We start from the raw sequence: 22,119 nt of genomic DNA, 5'->3' as shown, positions 1-22,119 counted from the left end.
GCTGCCGAACCGCACGGACGTCAGCTGCACGGCCGCCGCCCGGCCGACCTGACCGGGGTCGGCCGGGCGGCGACCTAGCGTCACTAGAACTGCAATAACTTTTGCCGGCAGTGTGATACCGACCTAATTTTTTCAGCAAATGAATCACAATTGTACGGTATATGTTATGGACGTTGTCTCGATGTGAAGCACGCTGTGCGTTTTTTGGTAGGTCCATGTAAATATTGAAATCCTCAAGCCCTTCTGCTTTGTGCAAGTGTGCAACAATTAGCTTACAATAACTGAGTGGGAAGTTTTTTAGATGCACTTTTGTTACCAATGGATTCCGCACATTTTCCCCTTTCAGCTGATATCTTACTTACGCATTTTCAAGCAAAGAATATGACAGTAGACTCGTCAACATTTACATGAAAATCGCAGCACAAGTTCGGTCTCACGGAGCAAAACAAAACGGTGTACTTTGGGAGCCCACCAATCTGTGCCAGAATGAGTAATATTTTTATGGATGATATTTCATACAGTCTGATCAATTTACGACCAGAAAATGTGAGAAAAGCACGCTTTAAAATTTGTCGAAAATTAGGGTATTGGCCACTTCTGAACCCGGATAGCGGCTGTGTGCGCTAGTGAAAAAAACATGCACAGTTGACTTGAATAATGTACTACGGATGATAACAAGGAGATTCATTAATATTAATAGTCATGCTTACTATGCAAATCATTCTTTGTGAGCTCAAGCTTTTGATCGGATTTTCCTATCGGGATGCCCAGTGGATTAGTCCAGGCTGTGCTCTATCGACGGTGCGCATGTTCTGCGGTCGTCGGCCGCGCGGCCCACAGCTAATCCGGATGTTATTTTCCAGTGTGTGCGGAAATAAGCGTCATTTGTCTTCTCGCAGGAACTGCATTGGGATGCAGGCATTAGGTGTGCTCGGCTGAGGATGCAGCGGTAAGCGGATATTCTAATCGATGTGTTTCGCAAAGAAGAACAGGCAAACGCCATTTGATAGGTGCATGAAACATTTGATTAACAATACAATGCTATAACATCTTTTATATTTACTCATATATCCTTTCACCTTGCTGAACTCATGACCCATGGCTTTTGAACTACTTGAATTGGCTATGTACCTAGTGTGTATATTAAAGCGGGTGCGCAAAGTTATCGCATTCATTGCATAGCCATTGGAGTGACCAACTGGCATTTACCACGGATGACGTTGGATTATGCAAGCAAAGCCATCCTGCGAGCTCTTTCGAGAGAAGTGTACTTAACCCTCGCCGGCCGAGGGGGGGGGGGGCGGGTGCCGCCCCCCCCCCATAGGGTTTTTTCGCGATAGCTCCGAACACGCTGGCGATAGAGAGCTGAAACTTGGCATACCTGACCTTTGATCCAAGCCGCATCTTTTGACACCAACCGCATTTTTGGGTCAGGTCAGGTCACTGACCTATGACGTCATAAGTGAACCTCTGCACGGTCTTCAGATGTCGCAACTTCGCAACGCCCTCACTGCCAGAGGAGATGTCACAGGGAAATGAAACTTGCAGGATCTAGTATCCATTATGAGTCCCACAACTTGTATATCTCGGATTTTTCCTAAAGGTCATATGAGGTCAGGTCATTTTCGTGACCTCACCATTATAAGTCAATGGGGAAAAATGAAAACTGCTATTCTGGCGCCGGGAACGATCTCCAACTATCTCAAGCACACAGAATCGTGATTTTATGCACTCCTTGCAAGGTTAGATGCGTCACTTTTGCAATGTTGACCTTGCGTGACGTCATTTATGACGTCATCAAGGTCATATTAGTTTTTCGTCAATAACTCTTGATCAAATTGAGCTAGCGAGTCGGGAAAGCCACCAATGGACTCAGGAAGACCTGCCGAATCGAATGATATGCGACATGACCTCTTTCGACCAACTTCGTGACCTGGGGGTGCTGACCTGACCTTGACCTGAGGTCAACACCCCAAGTTGACCTGACCCGGACAAAAAGTATATCATTCGACGCGCCTGAGCGAGACGAACACGATGCTGCCAAAATCGGCGCTCTGCGGCCGTTTTTTGCGAAGTTATTCACCAAAAACTGAACCGTACCTTGGGGCACTTGACCTGACCTCAGAGGTCACCGGTTGACCTAGGACCTTAAAATCGGGTACCAATCTCTGCGTCTCGTAACGGCGCACACGCTCGTTTTTTCCGCGACGCGCTAGCTCCACCAGGGGCGAAACGGCGAGGGGGGGGGGTCGTACCCGCCCCCCCCCCCCTCGGCCGGCGCGTATGTAGAAAACCAATAGGTCCGGCGAGGGTTAAGCCTGCTGTATTGCTAATGTCCTGTCGTAGTTCTTATTCAAATGTGCGACTTTCAAAGAGCCGCGACTCGAACTGAAGACGATTGCATGTCGCATGTTGGCGTTGACAGCGAATTTCAGACATTGGTTGAAGCTCATTGCAAAACACTCTCGATCGTGGGTTGATTCAAACGTCGCTGGCTAAAAGCTCAGTCGTGAAAATATCTCAATCCGTCTGCATTGTAAAACCCGATTTATTGTATCATTTTGTTGCGATAAACCGGAATTTCAAAACATTTCAGGTTATTACATCATCTTATGATGCAATAAATTGAAATGTCAGGATTTAACGTGAAAGGTCGGGAAAAAAATTTACAGCGACATCTGAGAACGTTGTAATAAATCGGGTTTATTACCTCACGCGACTTGCACAGATTTTGAACAAAGTGGAAAGACGTCGCTGTTCTGATATGAAGAGCTACCATATTTGAAAATCACGATTTGAATATCCTGTTTATTTGAACATTTGCGCAGGGCATTTCCCTATATGGCCTCTTTCAGCTTAGGCCAAAGTGGCGCACAACCTGTTATGCAATGCAGCATGCATCTGCCATTTTGTATTTATATACACTGTGCCATTTTGCACCCATTTTGAAGTGAAGTTACTTCGATTACTTCGGAGGGTGTGGACGTGGAGTTGGTGTCAGTGTGGAGGTTATGTTGATGTTGCAGGTAAGTTTTAGGGTTTTCATTGTTGAATGTTGATTCAATCGCAATTCAACTTCGGAAAATATTAATAAATTTATGCAATATCCCCATGCAGACAGCCATCCTTTGCAAATTTACCCACCAAACTAAGCAACCAGATGCAATCAAATACCTACTGATTAAATGCTCCATAGAAACCAACTGAATTTAATATTTTAATTCAATCTAAGTAGGTATGCTAGTTAACAATTGAATGACTTTACCTTTGATGGTATTGGGCTGGGTCCAATGTTTTACATGATAATAATATCTGCATGATATGGGTACCTATTGGGTATTGATGTTTCGGGGCTTCGTAGGGGTAGTAGTAGAGCAGGCGTCACACTTCTTTTCGCAACCAAGGAGAGGCGCTGTAGGTACTAGGTTAGGTTGTAGATTTTAGGTGGTTTAGGTGGTAGATTCTAGGTTGTAGGTTGTAGGTAAGGTTAGGTTCAGTTTGGTTTGGTTTGGTTCGATAAGAAAGCAACTTTGGGTAGAGCGCCTTTCCTTGGTTGCAAAAAGAAGTGTGACGCCTGCTTTACGACTACCTTCGTAGATAACCTGCATGGTTAAAAAACTTAAACAATTTTGTTTTTACTGCCTGTAATCATTTTATTATTTACATTAAGTTGTATGGATAGGTTCTGAAATCATGCTTACAAAATGTCATTTGTATTTTCTTACCCCATCAAAGAAGATAAATGAAAATCTAGCAATGGCTCGGAATGCTCGGAATTGCCTTTAAGAAATCCACTTAGCTCTTGGACACTGCTGTTATTGCTATTTTGACATGTTTGGCCAATTTCTTAGTTGTGACTTATGCTACTGCACAAATTAATTGCTTACATTTTCTCCTTTACTAAATTAGCACATGGTCACTCCCTATATGCTTATAAATTTGGCATTGGTAGGGCAGACATAGCACGAGCTACCATATGTGATGCTGTAGATTGTAGGTTTTAGGTTGTAGGTTGTGGTTGTAGATTGGGTAATTTCTTCCAGTGATTGAAAGACTTTACTTTCGGCGAATTAAACTTTGTGATTGTTGTGGGCTGTGGCTGGGTAATGCTTGTTTTTGTTACATTACATTTATTTCTAACTCAGTGGACACTTAACTTTTGACTGGCATGCTATCGTTATGGGGTTTACCCATTGATTTCAGTTTCCCTGAAAAGTGAGTACAAAATTATATTTTTTTCTATGATGAGTACTGAGTACAAAAATCTTTGGTGTCTGGAGACACCAATCAGCGGCAACTTTTGCAACACTGGAACATAGGGTACACCAATGGTGGGCAGGTGGGTAAGTGCCCACCCACTTTTCGAGTGGGGGCCAACCATGTGTTTTGGCCCACCCACTTTTTACTCTAGGCCCTCGTCTCGATTTGAGAGGACGTCGTCACCTCCCATAATAAACAAACTTGGTAAAAATAAGTTCCACGAATCCCCACGCACGGACTCCAAGGGGCCGTGATGGATCCAAGGAGGCCCTCTATTCATACTTGACAGTCGAAGCGCCTGAGACTGATGGCCTGAGAGGCCCTAGTGGATCTGAGGAGGCCCCAATATCCACACTGGTCTGGGGAGGCCACTGACACCGGCGGTCTGGGAGGCCCCTTTATCCACACTAGTCGGAGGTCTGAGACTGGTGGTCTGGGAGGCCCCTCCCCTCCATCCACACTAGTCAGAATAGGCCCCTGACACTGGCGGTCTAGCCGAGGCCCCCTACCCTCACTAGTCAGAGGAGGCCCCTCTATCCTCAATAGTCAGAAGAGGCCCCTGAGACTGATGGTCTGGGAGGCCTATCCATCTACACTGTAGTCAGAGGAGGCCTCTGAGACTGATGACCTGAGAGGCCCTTATAATCACACCAGGCAGAAGAGGCCCATGAGACTGATGGACTGAGAGGCCCTTCTATTCATACTGGCCACAGGAGACCCCCCAAAACTTTCTGTCTGGGACTGGGAGGTCCCTCAATCCGGCACCAGTCTGAAGAGTCCCCTGAGACTGATGGCCTGGGAAGCCCTTATATTCACACTAGGCAGAGGAGGCCCCTGAGACTGATGGTATGAGAGGCCCTCATATCCACACCAGTCAGAAGAGGCCCCCGAGGCTGATGGCTGTGAGGCCCTTCTGTTCATATAACTGGCCACTGGAGGCCCCTGAAACCGGTGGTCTGGGAGGGCCCTCTATCCAAACTAGTCAGAAGAGGCCCCTGGGACCGATGGTCTGAGAGGCTCTTATATTCATACTGGCCACAAGAGGCCCCTAAGACTGATAGTCAGAGAGGTTCACTCCTAATGAATCTGAGGGGGCCTTCTATCCACATTTACACTTTTCTAGGGAGGCCCCCGAGACTGATGGTCTGAGAGGCCCTTTTATTTATACTGTCCACAGGAGCCCCCTGAGATTAATGGTCTGAGAGGCTCTTCTATTTATACTAACCAGAAGAGGCCCTAGGATTGATGGTCTAACAGGCCCTTCTATTTATACTAGCCAGAGGAGGCCCATGAGACTGATTTTCTGAGAGGCCCTTCTATTCAAACTAGGCAGATGAGGCCCCTGAGAATGATAGTCCGAAGAGCCAGGTGGCGGCAACTTGCCGTGGCCATATTTCGGCTCGGTAGAGCCCCACAGAGCACATGAGAGCACCTCAAGGGGTCCTAAGTAGACACGCTTATTCCCATAAGGGTGCCACGCCGGCTTCTGAAGGCTCCTTGTAGGCATCTAAGGGCCCTTTCCGGCCTCTAACGGCTCCACCCGCCTGTGATGGCTCCACACCAGTGTTTATGAGCGCCACACAGCGGCGCCTTTGAGGGTCATACTAGTGTCTCTTAGGGCCCTATATCGGTGGCTCTGGGGGCCCCACACCGGCGCCTCTGTGGGCCACCACACCTGTGCATCTCAAGGCTCTATAAGTACATATGAAGGACCCACACCGACACCTCTGAGGGCCCCACACCAGTATCTCGGAGCTCTGAAGGCCCTACACCGGTGACTCTGAGGACTCACCGGCTCCTGAGAGCACCATGTTGAATGTTGATGTCTAACGGCTCCACAAGGCCACTGAAGGCACCACACAAGCCAAGCTCTCACTGAGCTCTAATGTCCATGTACCGGCCTCTGAGGGATTTAAGCCAGCGCATTCATAGCTCCACACCAGCAATTGTAAGGGCTTCACACTGAAGTATCTGAGGGTTCCACACCGGTGTCTCTAAGGGCCACATACCGGCATCTCAGAGGGCCCCATACCGGCGTCTCCGAGGGTCCACATCTGGCGGGCACCCATCATCGACTGAAGGTCCCGACTCCGAGAGCCCCATCTGCGTCTGGGAGTAACATGCCGTCTTAAGAACCACAGCGGCTCCTCTGTCGAAAGATGGGCGTCTGCATGCCAAAGGGGAGCGGTTCTGAGACAGTAGGGCACCTACGTGCAATAGAAGGGCGCCTATGAAGCCCTTAGGTGTGCCTTAATGCGAAAGAGGGGTGCCTCTGAGGCCTACATATATGGGCGTCCACATGCAATAGAGGTCTGCACTGCAATGGATCGATGCCATGAGGGTGCATTCATAAGAAACAGGGGCGCCGGCATGGCAAAGAGAGGCGCCTTCAAGTGTCCATAAAAGAGAGACGCCTATGATAAGCGCACATTGTATGCGACAACGGGGCGACTGTGGGACATATAGGGATGTCTCTGATGACTATACATAGGGCGCTTATATGCCAAAGAGGGCGCCTATAAAGCTAATGGGGGCACCTGGGAAACGAGGAAGACATTTGTGTAAGGGTTTTCAGGGGTCATGCACCGTTTGCGGCATATAGATTCTAAAAAAAAATCGGAGGGAGAATAAGTTTTAAAAATGGTGCGGACTTCCCGCACTGTTCGCTGAAGCGGTTACGCCCCTGGGTACATCTGCTCGATCTCAGAAGCTAGATTTGGAGGTCATACTTGAAAGCAGCCGGCAGGACGAGGCAAAAGTTGGAGGCCCCTGAAAATAGGAGGCCCCCTGGAAAAGGAGGCCCCTTGACAGGGTGGCCCACCCACTTTTCATGACGTTCCTACGCCCGTGTTCCCATCAAAAGGTTCGGACTAAATTTATTTTTAAAAAATCAAATCAACATGACAAATAGTTGTTGGATTAACTATGCACGATGTACGTCAGACACGTACCCAGGATTTCGCCCACGAGGGGATCACCTGCTCTTGAAGGGGCCCGCGAGTCACCCGGGGGCCCGGGGTCAGCCCAGGCAGGGACGTATCCAGGACCTTTCGATGGGAGGGGGGCACGGTGGGTCCGGTCCCACTGGCAGACAGGCCTCTTTAAAACGGTCTGCCCTGAGAAAATGTTAAAAATTGGCACGTAAAAATACCATTTATGCCCAAGGAGTGTGCCTAATGTGCATGGTATTTTACGAGCAAACGAAGCAAGCGAGCTCCTCAGTCACCGGTGTGAAAGGCCGTCAGATGCGCTGGTGTTGAGTCCTCACAGCCGCCGTTGCGGGCCGCGGGGCCTTAGGGCTTAGAGACACTGGTGGGGCCATCATTGGCATGTGCGTGGCCCTGCACAGTGGCCTGAAAGTGGAAAGTGGCCTTTCATAGTTCATAGACTAAGACTGGCAAGGACACTCAGAGGCTGGTAAGAGGCCATCACTGGTACTGGCCCAGTCACTGGTACGTGGCCCTCAGAGACGCTGGTTTGGGGACTCTCAGAGCCGCCGATGTAGGCCCTTAACCCACGTTCGTGTAGGGGAGGGGTCGAACGGCCCCCTCGGTTTTTCGCGAATAACTCGCGTAAAAAGCGGCCGATCGCGACGAAACTTTCAGTACCCTCGGGTTATTCAATTTTACACCTACCCTAAAAATTTCATGACCCTGACCTAAATGACCTTTGACCTGTGACCTACTTTTCGAGCCCATGTTTGGCCGGAATCGCGGTTCGGCGTATGTCGGCTCGCATTAGCCGCGCGTTTCCAGTCTTTTCGTGGTTTCAGGCGTTCAAACATGTGATATGATGTTGCCCCCATGCATTAGGGTGGGTGTCAAGGTCACCTGAAGGTCTGGTCAGGTCATTGACCTTTGATGACCTCGGTTCACTTTTTCGAGTTTTACATGTTTCTAGGCTAGTTTTTGGAGCTGAATTCGAATTTAGCAACCATATGAACATTAACGAAGTAGTTTTGGTGCCTTCGTAACATGTTACGAAGCTGTCAGAGGCGGTTGACACCTACTGCGAAGACCCGGCAGGACCCCTACTGGTTGACCTGACCTGACCTGACCCGGCCCAGTTAAAATGCATGAGGACATCATCTGTGATCAAAATTAACATGATATTCGTGATCAACACCCCGAAAGCCCCCATATCAGCCACACTGCCACACTACGACGTTCTAACAGGTCCCGATTTTCCCGACTTCTGGGTCTTTGACCTGACCTGGAAGGTCAACCAATGAACTAGGACCTTAATATTGGGTGTCATCGGTTTCCTCTCGTCACGGGCAACACGCTCGTTTTTTTTTCTGCGAAACTCTAGCTCAATCATAGGCGAAACGGCAAGGGGGGGGCAACGGGCCCCCGCCCCCTTACCTATACGTTCGCGGCTGGAAAAACACCAATACGGGCGAGGGTTAATGTTACTACAATACGGCGAGGGTTACGGGCGATGCGCTGATGTGGGTCCCTTGGAGATGGCGTGAGGGGCCTCGCAGGTGCCGATGTGGTGGCTTTTAGAAACACTGGTGTGGGCCGTGGGGCTATCACAGACGGGTGTGGAGCCATTGCAGCTGATCCCTCATTGGCCGTTACTAGGGCCCTCAGAAGCCGGCAAGGTCTCTCAGAAACCGGCGCATTGGTCCTTTATGGAGATAAGTGTGGCTACATAGGAGCCCATCTGACTCATTGAGTGGTCTCCAGGCCTTGACACAATTCTATTCGACCGACCTCCTCGTACAGGAGATTCTTCTCCGTCTGACAGCCCTCGACCGAGAGGGAACATCAATCACTTTTTGCTGGATCCCTAGTCATGTTGGTGTTGCTGGCAATGAGCGGGCGGACGGATGTAAAAGTTTCAATGATACAAGCGGCAATATTTAGTGTATGCACCTCTCACACCTTGACTGCCAATAACACTTGTTTTCAGGTTGGCGTCAGTCTCCACTATCCAATCACAGATGGATACCAAACGAGGTGAGTTACAGTCACTGTCGAAGTATTCCTTGGTTTGCAGAATATTGGAATCCATAATCTAGGGGAAAGTGGTAGAATCTTTGGATGAAAACAGTGTGATAGGCAATATCCAGCATGAGTTAAATAAAGGCTGTTTATGTTTAACCTAGACTTTTTTGAAGCTGCGACAGATACAAACACTTTTGGCAAAGAAAGCAGTTTGATGTAGGTAGCATACCTTGACCTCAATAATGCGTTTGATAAAGTACCACACATAAGGATAGTATTGCAATTGAAGCTGCAAGGCATGAAGGGGAATATACTAGACCCGGTTGACAGGACGCCAGCAGCGTATAGTGCTAAATGGGTGAAGGGCAAGGTGGGAAAAATGTTCTGATTGGGGTTCCTCAGAGCTGTATTAGGTCTCATGTTCAAAATTTATGTAAATACAATCGACGAAGGCATAGCTTAGTAGAGTGCTCAAATTTGCAGATGCTATTAACCTGCGCCGTGCTGGTGGTCTGAGTTTTTAATGTCATGCTGGGGGCTCAGCGGTCAAGGTGGGCGCATGACCGCCACTGAGGGACCCTCAGAGGTCATTGTAGGACCCTCAAAGACCGGTATGGGAGCTGTGCGAATAGCTGGCGTGTGTTTCTTGAGCCTCGTGATAATCGAATAAGGGCCAGGGCCCCATACCCCCATGGGGGCTCATCGGTTAGTTTGGGGGGGGGGGCAATAAATGCTATGATGCCCATGATTTGCCTTGGGGGGGGGGGGGCAGTGGCGCGGGAGCCGGGGGGGGGGGGCTAGGGGGTGCTGAGCCCCTCCAACTTTTCGGCTGGGAAGGGGGGCTCGTAAGGTATTTGAGCCCCTCCAACTGGAGGGATCGAAATCGGAAATATACCAACATAATTTCATAGATTCATACATAGGCGCGGGAACCGGGGGCAGTGGGGCAGCTAGCCCCCACAACTCTGGGGCCGTGGGGGCGGTGCCCCACAACTTTTCATAAGGTCAGGAACCGTTGGGGCAGCTTGTCCTCCCCAAATTAGGGGTTGTGGGTCACAAAGGAAGAAAGCATTTAAGTGAAAAATCCAATCACATTAAACGCATGACATTATCTTATAGTTAACTCCGTAACGTTGTCAGCATCGTGTGCTTCATTCAACTCAGTGTTGGCTGCCTAATTATTGGCCGGCCGCCTCTCTCTCTCTCTCTCTCTCTCTCTCTCTCTCTCTCTCTCTCTCTCTCTCCTCTCTCTCCTCTCTCTCTCTCTCTCTCTCCTCTCTCTCTCTCTCTCTCTCTCCCCTCCCTCCCCTCCCCTCCCCTCCCTCCCCTATGTCCTATTCACCGATCCTCACTGCTCGCTCGGGCCGCGTAGAGTGAGGCTCTGCCGACTCGCTCTGACCGCCCGCCGGTGACGTCACGGCCCCTCCGGCAAGGTCAGGTCAGGCCACCGCTCGCTAGTGCCGGCCGGACTTGTCGGTCCGAAGCCATACTAGCTCCGGAACGCTACGGCAAAGACTGGTTAACCGGAATAGAGCCATATCGACCCAAACTCTTATTCCGACGGCGTTCCGTTTACACCGGCCCAAATCTGGCGTGCCGGAGTCGCTAGGGCAAAACGGACTTGAGCCAAACCAATTGCTGGCTGGGAAACTTCCTTTAGTATTTTATGTTAGCTAATAGCTATCAATATTTGACAGGGCGCATAGCTGGATCATATGGGAAGAGGATGCTGCTTGCTGCTCTCCACTCCCGTGGCAGACATAAAGGCGCGCAGCGTCACTCACGTAAAAATGGACGAGGTAAGACGTGACTATGGTGCCTACATTTGTGTTGTTACCAGTTACTCAGTCCACCCAAATCTACTTGTATCTATGCTAATCAACACATCATAATTCAATCGTTTTTCTGGTTTTTCTTTAGACATTGTTCTTTTTTTGGCTCACTACCTGATCCTACATTTTAAAATCACTCGCCGAATCACTGGTGATGGTTAAAAAATCAAGACAGCATTCATCCTCCTACCGCCATGCTTCCTTATGCGTTGCCATATCTTTTCTTTCCAGAAGTCCTCCCTTCATCTCCTGGGTCAGCCGGCCGCGTGGATGAAACCCCTCCTCACACCACTGAGTATCATGTATACCACAAATATCCTGGACTTGACTTGACTATGACGACTCATGGGCTGCGACCGGCTACCCATGCGATGGACGGAGCTCCGCCGCCCGTCCTGACCCCGGACGCTAGAAGGTGGGATGCTCATCATCTGCGTGAGACTTCTGAGACTGCGACCGGAGCCCCGCCGCCCGTCCCGACCTCTGACGCTAGAAGGTTGGATGCTCATCATCTGCGTGAGACTTCTGAGACTGCGGCCAGAGCCCCGCCGCCCGTCCCGACCTATGACGCTAGAACGTGGGATGCTCATCTGCGTGAGACTTCTGAGACTGTGGCCAGAGCCCCACCGCCCGTCCCGACCTCTGACGCTGGAAGGTGGGATGCTCTTCATCTGCGTGAGACTTCTGAGACTGCGACCGGAGCCCCGCCGCCCGTCCCGACCCCGGACGCTAGAAGGTGGGATGCTCTTCATCTGCGTGAGACTTCTGAGACTGCGACCGGAGGCCCGCCGCCCGTCCCGACCCCGGACGCTGGAAGGTGGGATGCTCTTCATCTGCGTGAGACTTCTGAGACTGCGGCCAGAGCCCCGCCGCCCGTCCCGACCTCTGACGCTAGAACGTGGGATGCTCATCTGCGTGAGGCTTCTGAGACTGCGGCCAGAGCCCCGCCGCCCGTCCCGACCTCTGACGCTGGAAGATGGGATGCTCTTCATCTGCGTGAGACTTCTGAGACTGCGACCGGAGCCCCGCCGCCCGTCCCGACCCCGGACGCTGGAAGGTGGGATGCTCTTCATCTGCGTGAGACTTCTGAGACTGCGACCGGAGGCCCGCCGCCCGTCCCGACCCCGGACGCTAGAAGGTGGGATGCTCATCATCTGCGTGAGACTTCTGAGACTGCGGCCAGAGCCCCGCCGCCCGTCCCGACCTCTGACGCTGGAAGGTGGGATGCTCTTCATCTGCGTGAGACTTCTGAGACTGCGACCGGAGCCCCGCCGCCCGTCCCGACCCCGGACGCTGGAAGGTGGGATGCTCTTCATCTGTGTGAGACTTCTGAGACTGCGGCCAGAGCCCCGCCGCCCGTCCCGACCCCGGACGCTAGAAGATGGGATGCTCATCATCTGCGTGAGACTTCTGAGACTGCGACCGGAGGCCCGCCGCCCGTCCCGACCCCGGACGCTAGAAGATGGGATGCTCATCATCTGCGTGAGACTTCTGAGACTGCGACCGGAGGCCCGCCGCCCGTCCCGACCCCGGACGCTGGAAGGTGGGATGCTCTTCATCTGCGTGAGACTTCTGAGACTGCGACCGGAGGCCCGCCGCCCGTCCCGACCCCGGACGCTAGAAGATGGGATGCTCATCATCTGCGTGAGACTTCTGAGACTGCGACCGGAGGCCCGCCGCCCGTCCCGACCTCTGACGCTGGAAGGTGGGATGCTCTTCATCTGCGTGAGACTTCTGAGACTGCGACCGGAGGCCCGCCGCCCGTCCCGACCCCGGACGCTAGAAGGTGGGATGCTCTTCATCTGCGTGAGACTTCTGAGACTGCGACCGGAGGCCCGCCGCCCGTCCCGACCCCGGACGCTGGAAGGTGGGATGCTCTTCATCTGCGTGAGACTTCTGAGACTGCGACCGGAGGCCCGCCGCCCGTCCCGACCCCGGACGCTAGAAGGTTGGATGCTCATCATCTGCGTGAGACTTCTGAGACTGCGGCCAGAGCCCCGCCGCCCGTCCCGACCTCTGACGCTAGAACGTGGGATGCTCATCTGCGTGAGACTTCTGAGACTGCGGCCAGAGCCCCACCGCCCGTCCCGACCTCTGACGCTGGAAGGTGGGATGCTCTTCTGCGTGAGACTTCTGAGACTGCGACCGGAGCCCCGCCGCCCGTCCCGACCTCTGACGCTGGAAGGTGGGATGCTCTTCATCTGCGTGAGACTTCTGAGACTGCGACCGGAGGCCCGCCGCCCGTCCCGACCCCGGACGCTAGAAGGTGGGATGCTCTTCATCTGCGTGAGACTTCTGAGACTGCGACCGGAGGCCCGCCGCCCGTCCCGACCCCGGACGCTGGAAGGTGGGATGCTCTTCATCTGCGTGAGACTTCTGAGACTGCGACCGGAGGCCCGCCGCCCGTCCCGACCCCGGACGCTGGAAGGTGGGATGCTCTTCATCTGCGTGAGACTTCTGAGACTGCGACCGGAGGCCCGCCGCCCGTCCCGACCCCGGACGCTAGAAGGTTGGATGCTCATCATCTGCGTGAGACTTCTGAGACTGCGGCCAGAGCCCCGCCGCCCGTCCCGACCTCTGACGCTAGAACGTGGGATGCTCATCTGCGTGAGACTTCTGAGACTGCGGCCAGAGCCCCGCCGCCCGTCCCGACCCCGGTCGCTGGAAGGTGGGATGCTCTTCATCTGCGTGAGACTTCTGAGACTGCGACCGGAGGCCCGCCGCCCGTCCCGACCCCGGACGCTAGAAGGTTGGATGCTCATCATCTGCGTGAGACTTCTGAGACTGCGGCCAGAGCCCCGCCGCCCGTCCCGACCTCTGACGCTAGAACGTGGGATGCTCATCTGCGTGAGACTTCTGAGACTGCGGCCAGAGCCCCGCCGCCCGTCCCGACCCCGGTCGCTGGAAGGTGGGATGCTCATCATCTGCGTGAGACTTCTGAGACTGCGGCCAGAGCCCCGCCGCCCGTCCCGACCTCTGACGCTAGAACGTGGGATGCTCATCTGCGTGAGACTTCTGAGACTGCGGCCAGAGCCCCGCCGCCCGTCCCGACCCCGGACGCTAGAAGGTGGGATGCTCATCATCTGCGTGAGGCTTCTGAGACTGCGGCCAGAGCCCCGCCGCCCGTCCCGACCTCTGACGCTGGAAGATGGGATGCTCTTCATCTGCGTGAGACTTCTGAGACTGCGACCGAAGCCCCGCCGCCCGTCCCGACCCCGGACGCTGGAAGGTGGGATGCTCTTCATCTGCGTGAGACTTCTGAGACTGCGACCGGAGCCCCGCCGCCCGTCCCGACCTCTGACGCTAGAACGTGGGATGCTCATCTGCGTGAGACTTCTGAGACTGCGGCCAGAGCCCCGCCGCCCGTCCCGACCTCTGACGCTGGAAGGTGGGATGCTCTTCATCTGCGTAAGACTTCTGAGACTGCGACCGGAGGCCCGCCGCCCGTCCCGACCCCGGACGCTGGAAGATGGGATGCTCATCATCTGCGTGAGACTTCTGAGACTGCGACCGGAGGCCCGCCGCCCGTCCCGACCCCGGACGCTGGAAGGTGGGATGCTCATCATCTGCGTGAGACTTCTGAGACTGCGGCCAGAGCCCCGCCGCCCGTCCCGACCTCTGACGCTGGAAGGTGGGATGCTCTTCATCTGCGTGAGACTTCTGAGACTGCGACCGGAGCCCCGCCGCCCGTCCCGACCCCGGACGCTGGAAGGTGGGATGTTCTTCATCTGCGTGAGACTTCTGAGACTGCGACCGGAGGCCCGCCGCCCGTCCCGACCCCGGACGCTAGAAGGTGGGATGCTCTTCATCTGCGTGAGACTTCTGAGACTGCGACCGGAGCCCCGCCGCCCGTCCCGACCCCGGACGCTGGAAGGTGGGATGCTCTTTATCTGCGTGAGACTTCTGAGACTGCGACCGGAGGCCCGCCGCCCGTCCCGACCGCGGACGCTAGAAGGTGGGGTGCTCATCATCTGCGTGAGACTTCTGAGACTGCGGCCAGAGCCCCGCCGCCCGTCCCGACCTCTGAAGCGGGAAGGCGGGCTGATGCCCGTCATCTGCGTGCGACTTCCGAGACTGCGGCTGGAGGCCTGCCGCCCGTCCCGACCCCGGACGCTAGAAGATGGGATGCTCTTCATCTGTGTACAACTACTGGGGCGACGGTTGGAGCCCCGTCTCGTGTTTCCCCACCTACCTCTGAGACGGGAGTTTGTGGGTCAGTAAAAACCTCTTATTCAACAGCACTGCCAACTGAACTGATCGACATGACGCCGTTCTCTGCAAGCGAGTACGACCTTATGTCACCCACCTGCTCTACTTCGAGGGCTTCAGTCCAGGATGCAGGGGACCATGGCACATGGACTTTTCCTGAGCACTTGATGTGCAATCAAACAGAGATCACGGCTCCCGAGAACCACCATTTGGAGGAGAACGAATACGGAGAACAGGGAGCTGAGTCTGATGTCAGCGACGGTGTTGAGGTGGCTCCGCCCCAGCACAGTTCTCAGTCGCGTACATCTCAGTCGGCGAGGAACGGCGCATCGTGCGGCGAAGTGCGGAAAAAAAATGTTTGCATATATTGCAAGCAAAAGAGAAATCTGATATGGCGCCATATCAAGACGGTCCACCGTGACGAGAAGGAAGTCAAGGATATACAGGAGTGTGATTCTGAGCAGGAACGAAAAATGAAAATCACCGTGATGATCAACAAAGGCAACATGGAGCACAACAAACTCGTCCTACAAAGGGGTGAAGGTGACATGATCTTGGGAAGGAAGTCGGACCAGGCGTCCGTGGACGACTACGTGCCATGTCCTTACTGCTATCTTTTTGTGGTTAAAACCAACATGATGCAGCACATAAAACATCACTGTGTGGCTCGCAAAACAGAATGCCCAGACATTCCCACGGTGCTGGCAGAGAGCCGGACGCTCCTGAGTGACGGCCAAGAAGAAAATACTGGGTATCACAAGGACATATTGTCTCGTATGCACGACGATGCAGTTACGAAGACCATAAAGAACGATGAACTCCTGAAGAAGTGGGGTGCCAACTTGCACGCGAAACTTGGAAGGTCGGGTTTTGCGCAGATAAGCCAGCGCCTAAGGATGATGGGCGAAGTTGTCCAAGCAGCCGGAAAGAGCATGCAAGAGCTGATCAATGGCGAAGGATTTGATACGGTTGTAAGTGCCACCAAATCCGTCTGTGGGTTTGAGCAGGACAAGCTAAACGCCCACACGGGGCTGCCCACATACAAAACTCCTTCAAAGGCCATGCGGATTGGAGGCGAACTACGACAGCTGGCTGCTCTCAAGAAGGGCATTGCGCTGATCAAGAAAGAAGAAAGCGAAGTGAAAGATGCTGAGGCGTTCTTGTATCACGTGGACCAATTCTGGAATGTGAAGATCAGCAGCGTAGCGCTGAAGAACCGCGAGTCGAACAAGTATGACAAGAAAGACATGCTGCCCTTTACCAGCGATTTGAAGCTTTTCACCGAAAAAATGAAGGAACGAGTGAAAGAAATGACAGAAAAGGGAATACATGGCATGACAGACTATGCAAGGCTGAGCAAAGCGGTTCTCGCCCGTTTGCTAGTATTCAACAAACGCCGTCCTAAGGAGCTTAGCAGCATCCTGCTGCAATCATGGATCAACCGAGAGATGTACAAACAAGAGACGGTAGAAGAAGTGAACAAGTCAATGGGTGAAACAGAAAAGAAGTTGTTCAACGAGCTCGACGTCGTCATGTCCCGCGGCAAGTGCGGGAACAAGGTCCCCACCCTGATACCGAGCGACTGCGCGGCTCCGCTGCAGCTACTGGTAGACAACCGGGAGACGTACATTGACAAGGATAACAAGTATCTGTTCGCAAACCCTCTGGCGAGGACTACAGGACACTACAACGCAGGCGTGGTGCTTAAAGAGCAGTTGTCGGACATGGCACTAAACAGGGCAGATCTCTTCCATGCAACAAAACTACGGAAATATTGTGCTACAACGTCCCAGATTCTAGAGATGGGTGAATTCGATATGGAGGTGCTCACCCGGCACATGGGACATGACAAAGACGTGCATCGTGGGTACTACAGACTGTCAGACGCTACTCACGAACTGACGCGTGCCTCCATCCTGATGATGAAGCTGGACGAAGGATGCCTCTCAAAATATAGCGGACGGAGCCTGGAGGAGATGCTCACTGAAGGTAACTAATCGTTTGTACATGTGCTAATCGTAACATCACCATTCGTCTGTCATTTTAGCAGACATTTCATGCAGTTAAAGCATTAATTTGCAATGTAGTGTTAAAGAGGCAATGCAATAACACCATGAAGAGAATCGTACAGAGCGAAGGCAATGTAAGACCGTTAAAGTTCACTGGTACTACTAGGTTATATGCAGACCCATGGTGCTGTACTTCAGATTAAGGACGAGCGCGGATAGCCAAAGCAGTCCGGGTACCACCGTAGCACATATGTTCCGTTCAGCGTTTTTTTTTTCAGAAATGCTTGCCCATTATGGCAGGCACTTATTTTGCATCACACATATTCTTAAATCTGACAGAGACGGTTTTTCAGAGGACTTCGACGAGCCAGGCTCTGAAAATGAGGGCGGTCCGGCTGATGATCGCCAAGAGGACGATGAAGGAGGTGAGGCGCATTCACTACATCTATAGCGTGTTCCATGTCAAGCTTGCGGCTGAAGTGCTCTGTTGAAGGCAGTGCGTGATTTCTGTGCATACATCTTACATTCTAAGACTCAAATTATTGAATGGAGTAGCGCGCTCAGCGAATTGCCTGGAACTGCCAAGGGGACTCCGACCGCAAGCTTGATATGGAACAGACTATAGTCCGGCCTGAAGTTTTATAGTGGGAGGGCAATTGCATAGGTGAGTTCATATGCATTTATTGAAGCACTGCGATCGATGCAGGATAATAAGCGTATCGCTCAATAACTGCATTGTCCATGCGAGAATGCCTTTACTCACGTCCGTCTGAGGAGGGAGGGAATCCGACCCATGGGCGATTTTTTTTTTTTTGCAATAGCAGCTCGATGGCGGCGTGAAGCGCCGCCCGCCACCCAACCTCGTCTACCCTCGGCCTCGTTTGCAATTTTGCTAAATCTGTTACATATGAAATGTCATATGCAAAAAAGTATTTAAGCAACACTCACTGCGTCTCCTTTGGTGAAATCTTGAGCTTAACGTATTGAGACAAAATATTTTGATAAAGCTCGATAGGGCTTGTTCTAAGTTATCGAATGCTATCTTAATTGTTCTAGCTTTTATGTTTTTTTTCGAGACACGTAGCGTTTCGTGCTGAAAAGCGCCATTTTTATTTTTAATGCTGGCTTTTATCATGCAAACCCTCTAAATATTGATGTAGTTAGGGAGCGAGGACTCATGAGCCCCTTTCCCATGAAAATTTGCTGTTTTTAGTTCCATGGGAGCGAAACGTAAGTGGGGTCGTATCAAGCCCCCCCCCCCTCCTCAGTCGTTCTTGTTCGGGGTGGCAAAAAAAAGCAGTAGACAGGTGCAGGTTTAGGGGACGTCGTGCTAACGAAACGACAAACTCAAAATCTTTAACAAGACATGAAGCGAAAAGATCTTTTTGGCCGGAGGAATCCAGAGCGTCGTAAGCCTCGTCGTAACTGCGACGTGTCGCAAGTTGTGTAGTAAGTCGTTTTTGGAGGGATCAATCGATGAGTAGCGTTACTTAAGTAGTAAAGCCTGTCGCAAGTTGCCTGATTTGCGACACAACTTACGAATTTGAAATAGCAGTCGTAAGTTGTGTCGTAAGCTAACCTTGCTTTGAGGAAGAGGTCACAGGTCACAGGTCATTCGGGCCATGGTCACGAAATTTACATGGTTAGTGTAAAATTGTTTGAACTTGAGTTAAAATTTGGTTACAATCCGTTGACGCTAACGCGAGTTATAGAGCTTGAACCGACGGATCATCTGTGAGGCCTCAATCCGTGCCAGCGAGTGTTAAAAATGGTGCATAATATGTTATATTCAAATTCATTGGGTATTCAGGGATACAAAGCAGCCTTATATCATTCCAGCAACTACTGGCGAGTCCAGAAAGGCGATCTTGGACGTTGCGAGGGCATCCCCCAAAAGATTCTCCCAATTCCAAAAACGACGTGTCTCAGATGGCCCCCATGACTCCAATTTAGCTCTGTGATGACCCCAGTTGACCTCTGTGATCTGCCGTGTCTCAGATGACCTCCGTGACCTCCCATTGAGCTCTCTCATTACTCCGAGCTGACCTCTGTGACCTGACGTGTCTCAGATGACTTCCGAGTTTTGTGATGACCCCAAGTTGACCTCTGTGACCTGACGAGTCCTATATGACCTCCAATTGAGCTCTCTCATGACTCCGAGCTGACCTCTGTGACCTGACGTGTCCCAATTGAGCTCTGTGATGAGCCCAAGCTGACCTCTGTGACCAGACGTGTCCCAGATGATCTCAAATTGAGCTCTGTGATGACCCCAAGTTGACCTCTCTGACCTGACGTGTCCCAGATGACCTCTATGACCTCTAAGTGACCTCTGATAACCCCAAGCTGACCTCTGTGACCTGACTGTCCCAGCTGATCTCAAATTGAGGTCTCTGATGACCCCAAGTTGACCTCTGTGACCTGAAGTGTCCCCAGATGGCCTACAATTGAGCCCTGTGGTGACCTCAAGTTGACCTCTGTGACCTGACGTGTCTCATATGACCCCCATGACCTCCAATAGAGCTCTGTGATAACCCCCAGTTGACCTCTGTGACCTGACGTATCTCAGATGACCCATATGACCTCCAATTGAGCTCTGTGATGACCCCAAGTTGACCTCTGTGACTTGACGTGTCCCAGATGACCTCCGTGACCTCCAATTGAGCTCTTGATGACCCCAAGCTGACTCTTGTGACCTGACGTGTCCCAGTTGACCTCCAATTGAGCTCTGTGATGACCCAAATTAACCTCTGTGACCTGACGTGTCCCCAAGTTGACTTCTGTGACCTGACTGTCCCAGATGACCTCTGTAACCTCCAAGTGACCTCCAACTTCAACTCTCTTACCTCTCTGTGACTTCAAACTCTCTGAACTCATTTCTTCTAAAGCATAGCTTCTAGATGCTCTTTAGCCACGAATCTCCTGTGATCGACCCCAAATTTTATGGCAAATTATGTGAGCGTTAGCGATCACAAGTCACCCAGTTGAGACAAGCTTCAGAATCAGAGAACATGCTTGACCTGGCTGTCTCATAAGCTCTCAACCAAAAGGCGAATGTTCCGTTATGCGTGATAGAGTTTTCGACCTTACTGACGTTTACTACGGGATCAGCTGATCGTGTAGCCTTTTAAATTCTCGAGTAAAGCGGGTATTTAAGCCTCGTCGTAGCTACGTTCTGTCGTATCCTCCGACAAACCCTCTTTCCTCAACATCCCTCCTTTTTCGCTACGACACAACTTGCGACGGGACATGTGTCGTAACTTGCGACGTGTCGTAGATGGACTTGCGACGCCCCGGCCAAATTTATGTTCTCATGCTAACCATGTAATGTTAACAGAATTACATGGTTAAGTGGTTCTATTCCTAATGTTAACTATATTTTTTAATGTCCACAGGCCATGAACAGCGGAAGAAGGACCGCAAAAAAAGTAAGTGAAAGGTTTGGCCGCCTTACATCGCCTGCATCAGCTTTACGTGTTGCATTATTTTCATAAACGTATTGAAATTTCCTGCATTAAATACCCTCTTTGTTAAATTTGTATACCTTTTTATATGCAAAGAAACAAATGTTGATGGTTTGCCCCTCCCGATTTTTTAGACTCGCTAGTAGAGGCACCTATGTATCTTGCGGCAATGGCTAACAAACAAAGAAAACGGCAGACAAGGAAGCATGAAGCACCAAGTCCAACCATTCTGCCGTCCAAAGTCAAAACCCCACATGTCAATTTTGGGTCATTTTTCGTTTTTTACACCATTGTGACCAGCTTGCAAGCTCTATTTCATGCCATGAGGATTTTTTTCAAAAACCAAAAAAAGCTTTTTGGGGAGGAAAAACAAATTTTGGAATTCCACGTCTTTGAAAAGCACGGAAGTGACACAGTCAAAACCCACTACGTCGGCGAAAACCCACACGTCATGGCTAACCTATGTGCCAGTGACAAAATCCACGTCGGTAAACCCATAGACGTTCTTGCAGATTATGAAATGCTTGCAACGTCAAAACCCAATACGTCGCTACACTACACAAGGACGACGTGAGGGCTTTTGACATGTGGTTATATGCTGTCTGCATTGAGTTTATCCTGTTCGGTCGCGAGGACGTATGGGTTTTTGCCGTCTTTGAAGCATCTTTAAAGCCGTATCAATGGACATCAGTATCAAATGGACGATTTGAGATACGGAGAGTGGCACGACATGCCTATAGCAAGTCTCACGGTGTTGCCGAATTCCGAAATGACAGCAGGGGACGAGTTTTGCTGAAGTGGAAAGGATGACGTCACTCAGTTGCTGGAGAGCTGAGGCTGTTCACGGCCCTGTGTGCGGTCGGACCGCACACAGCCTCCAAGCTCCGCCCACTGCGTCCCTACGTCAGCCTTCCGTCACCGCACACAGCGACCGCTGTGGCCGGTCGGGACTGGCCACAGCGGATCGTTCACCGCACGCAGCCGTGACGTCAGAGCCGCCTACCCCTCCCCTACCCCCCGCCTGCTGGACGCACCGCACACCGACCGCACGCAGCAGTGTGCGGTGCCCGTGAACACCCCTCAGGTCCTTTACAGCTGCCTCTCGAACCTTCTTCTCCGTTAGCGGTGATAGGTGTTCGCCCTGACGCAGATGACGACCTTTTCCTCATCGGCTTCTTCTACGGGCCCTGTAGTGGACAGCCGCTGGCGTGACAGTGCGTCACGACAGGTGATCTGCTGGCAGGGGCGCTCGTCACTTCGTAGACGTACGGTAGCATTCGAGCCTACCACCTAGCAACAGGTGCTCCCGCCCAGTCTGAGAACTTAGGGCGAGGAGCGTGTTCATCCGGACTGGCCCAGTCCGAGTGTTAACGTCGCCCTCAGAGGTAACGTTCCA

The 22,119-nt window shown here is 52.0% G+C and overlaps 1 protein-coding gene across 4 annotated transcripts; it reads left to right on the top strand.

Annotated features, from left to right (window-relative positions):
• Positions 1-2,741: 2,741 nt before the first annotated feature.
• Positions 2,742-20,704, top strand: LOC122368260. 4 transcript variants are annotated; one of them, XR_006254207.1, is made up of 5 exons: positions 2,860-3,026; positions 9,178-9,224; positions 10,910-11,011; positions 17,616-17,687; positions 20,655-20,704. XR_006254207.1 is itself a non-coding variant. In XM_043342024.1 (3 exons), the coding sequence occupies exons 1-3, from the start codon at positions 15,307-15,309 to the stop codon at positions 20,693-20,695; spliced, it is 2,049 nt and encodes a 682-aa protein (XP_043197959.1). In that variant the 5' UTR covers positions 14,964-15,306; the 3' UTR covers positions 20,696-20,704. The 4 variants fall into 4 exon arrangements, 1 of the variants encoding a protein (XP_043197959.1); XR_006254209.1 differs by lacking the exon at positions 10,910-11,011 and having other exon boundaries at positions 2,742-3,026; XR_006254208.1 differs by lacking the exon at positions 9,178-9,224 and having other exon boundaries at positions 2,805-3,026.
• Positions 20,705-22,119: the final 1,415 nt, after the last annotated feature.

The sequence above is a fragment of the Amphibalanus amphitrite genome, unplaced genomic scaffold, assembly GCF_019059575.1.
Source record: "Amphibalanus amphitrite isolate SeventyFive unplaced genomic scaffold, NRLGWU_Aamphi_draft 000934F_arrow, whole genome shotgun sequence".
In the NCBI taxonomy this organism is placed as follows: Eukaryota; Metazoa; Arthropoda; class Thecostraca; order Balanomorpha; family Balanidae; genus Amphibalanus; species Amphibalanus amphitrite.
Note: the sequence above shows the minus strand (reverse complement) of the source record. Positions and strands in the feature narration are given on the sequence as shown.

Coding starts and splice junctions, on each gene's coding strand:
- LOC122368260 (XM_043342024.1), top strand. CDS start 15,307: ATGACGCCGTTCTCTGCAAGCGAGTACGACCTTATGTCACCCACCTGC. Junction 17,243..17,615: donor GGAGGAGATGCTCACTGAAG/GTAACTAATCGT, acceptor ACGGTTTTTCAG/AGGACTTCGACGAGCCAGGC. Junction 17,688..20,654: donor CCAAGAGGACGATGAAGGAG/GTGAGGCGCATT, acceptor TAATGTCCACAG/GCCATGAACAGCGGAAGAAG.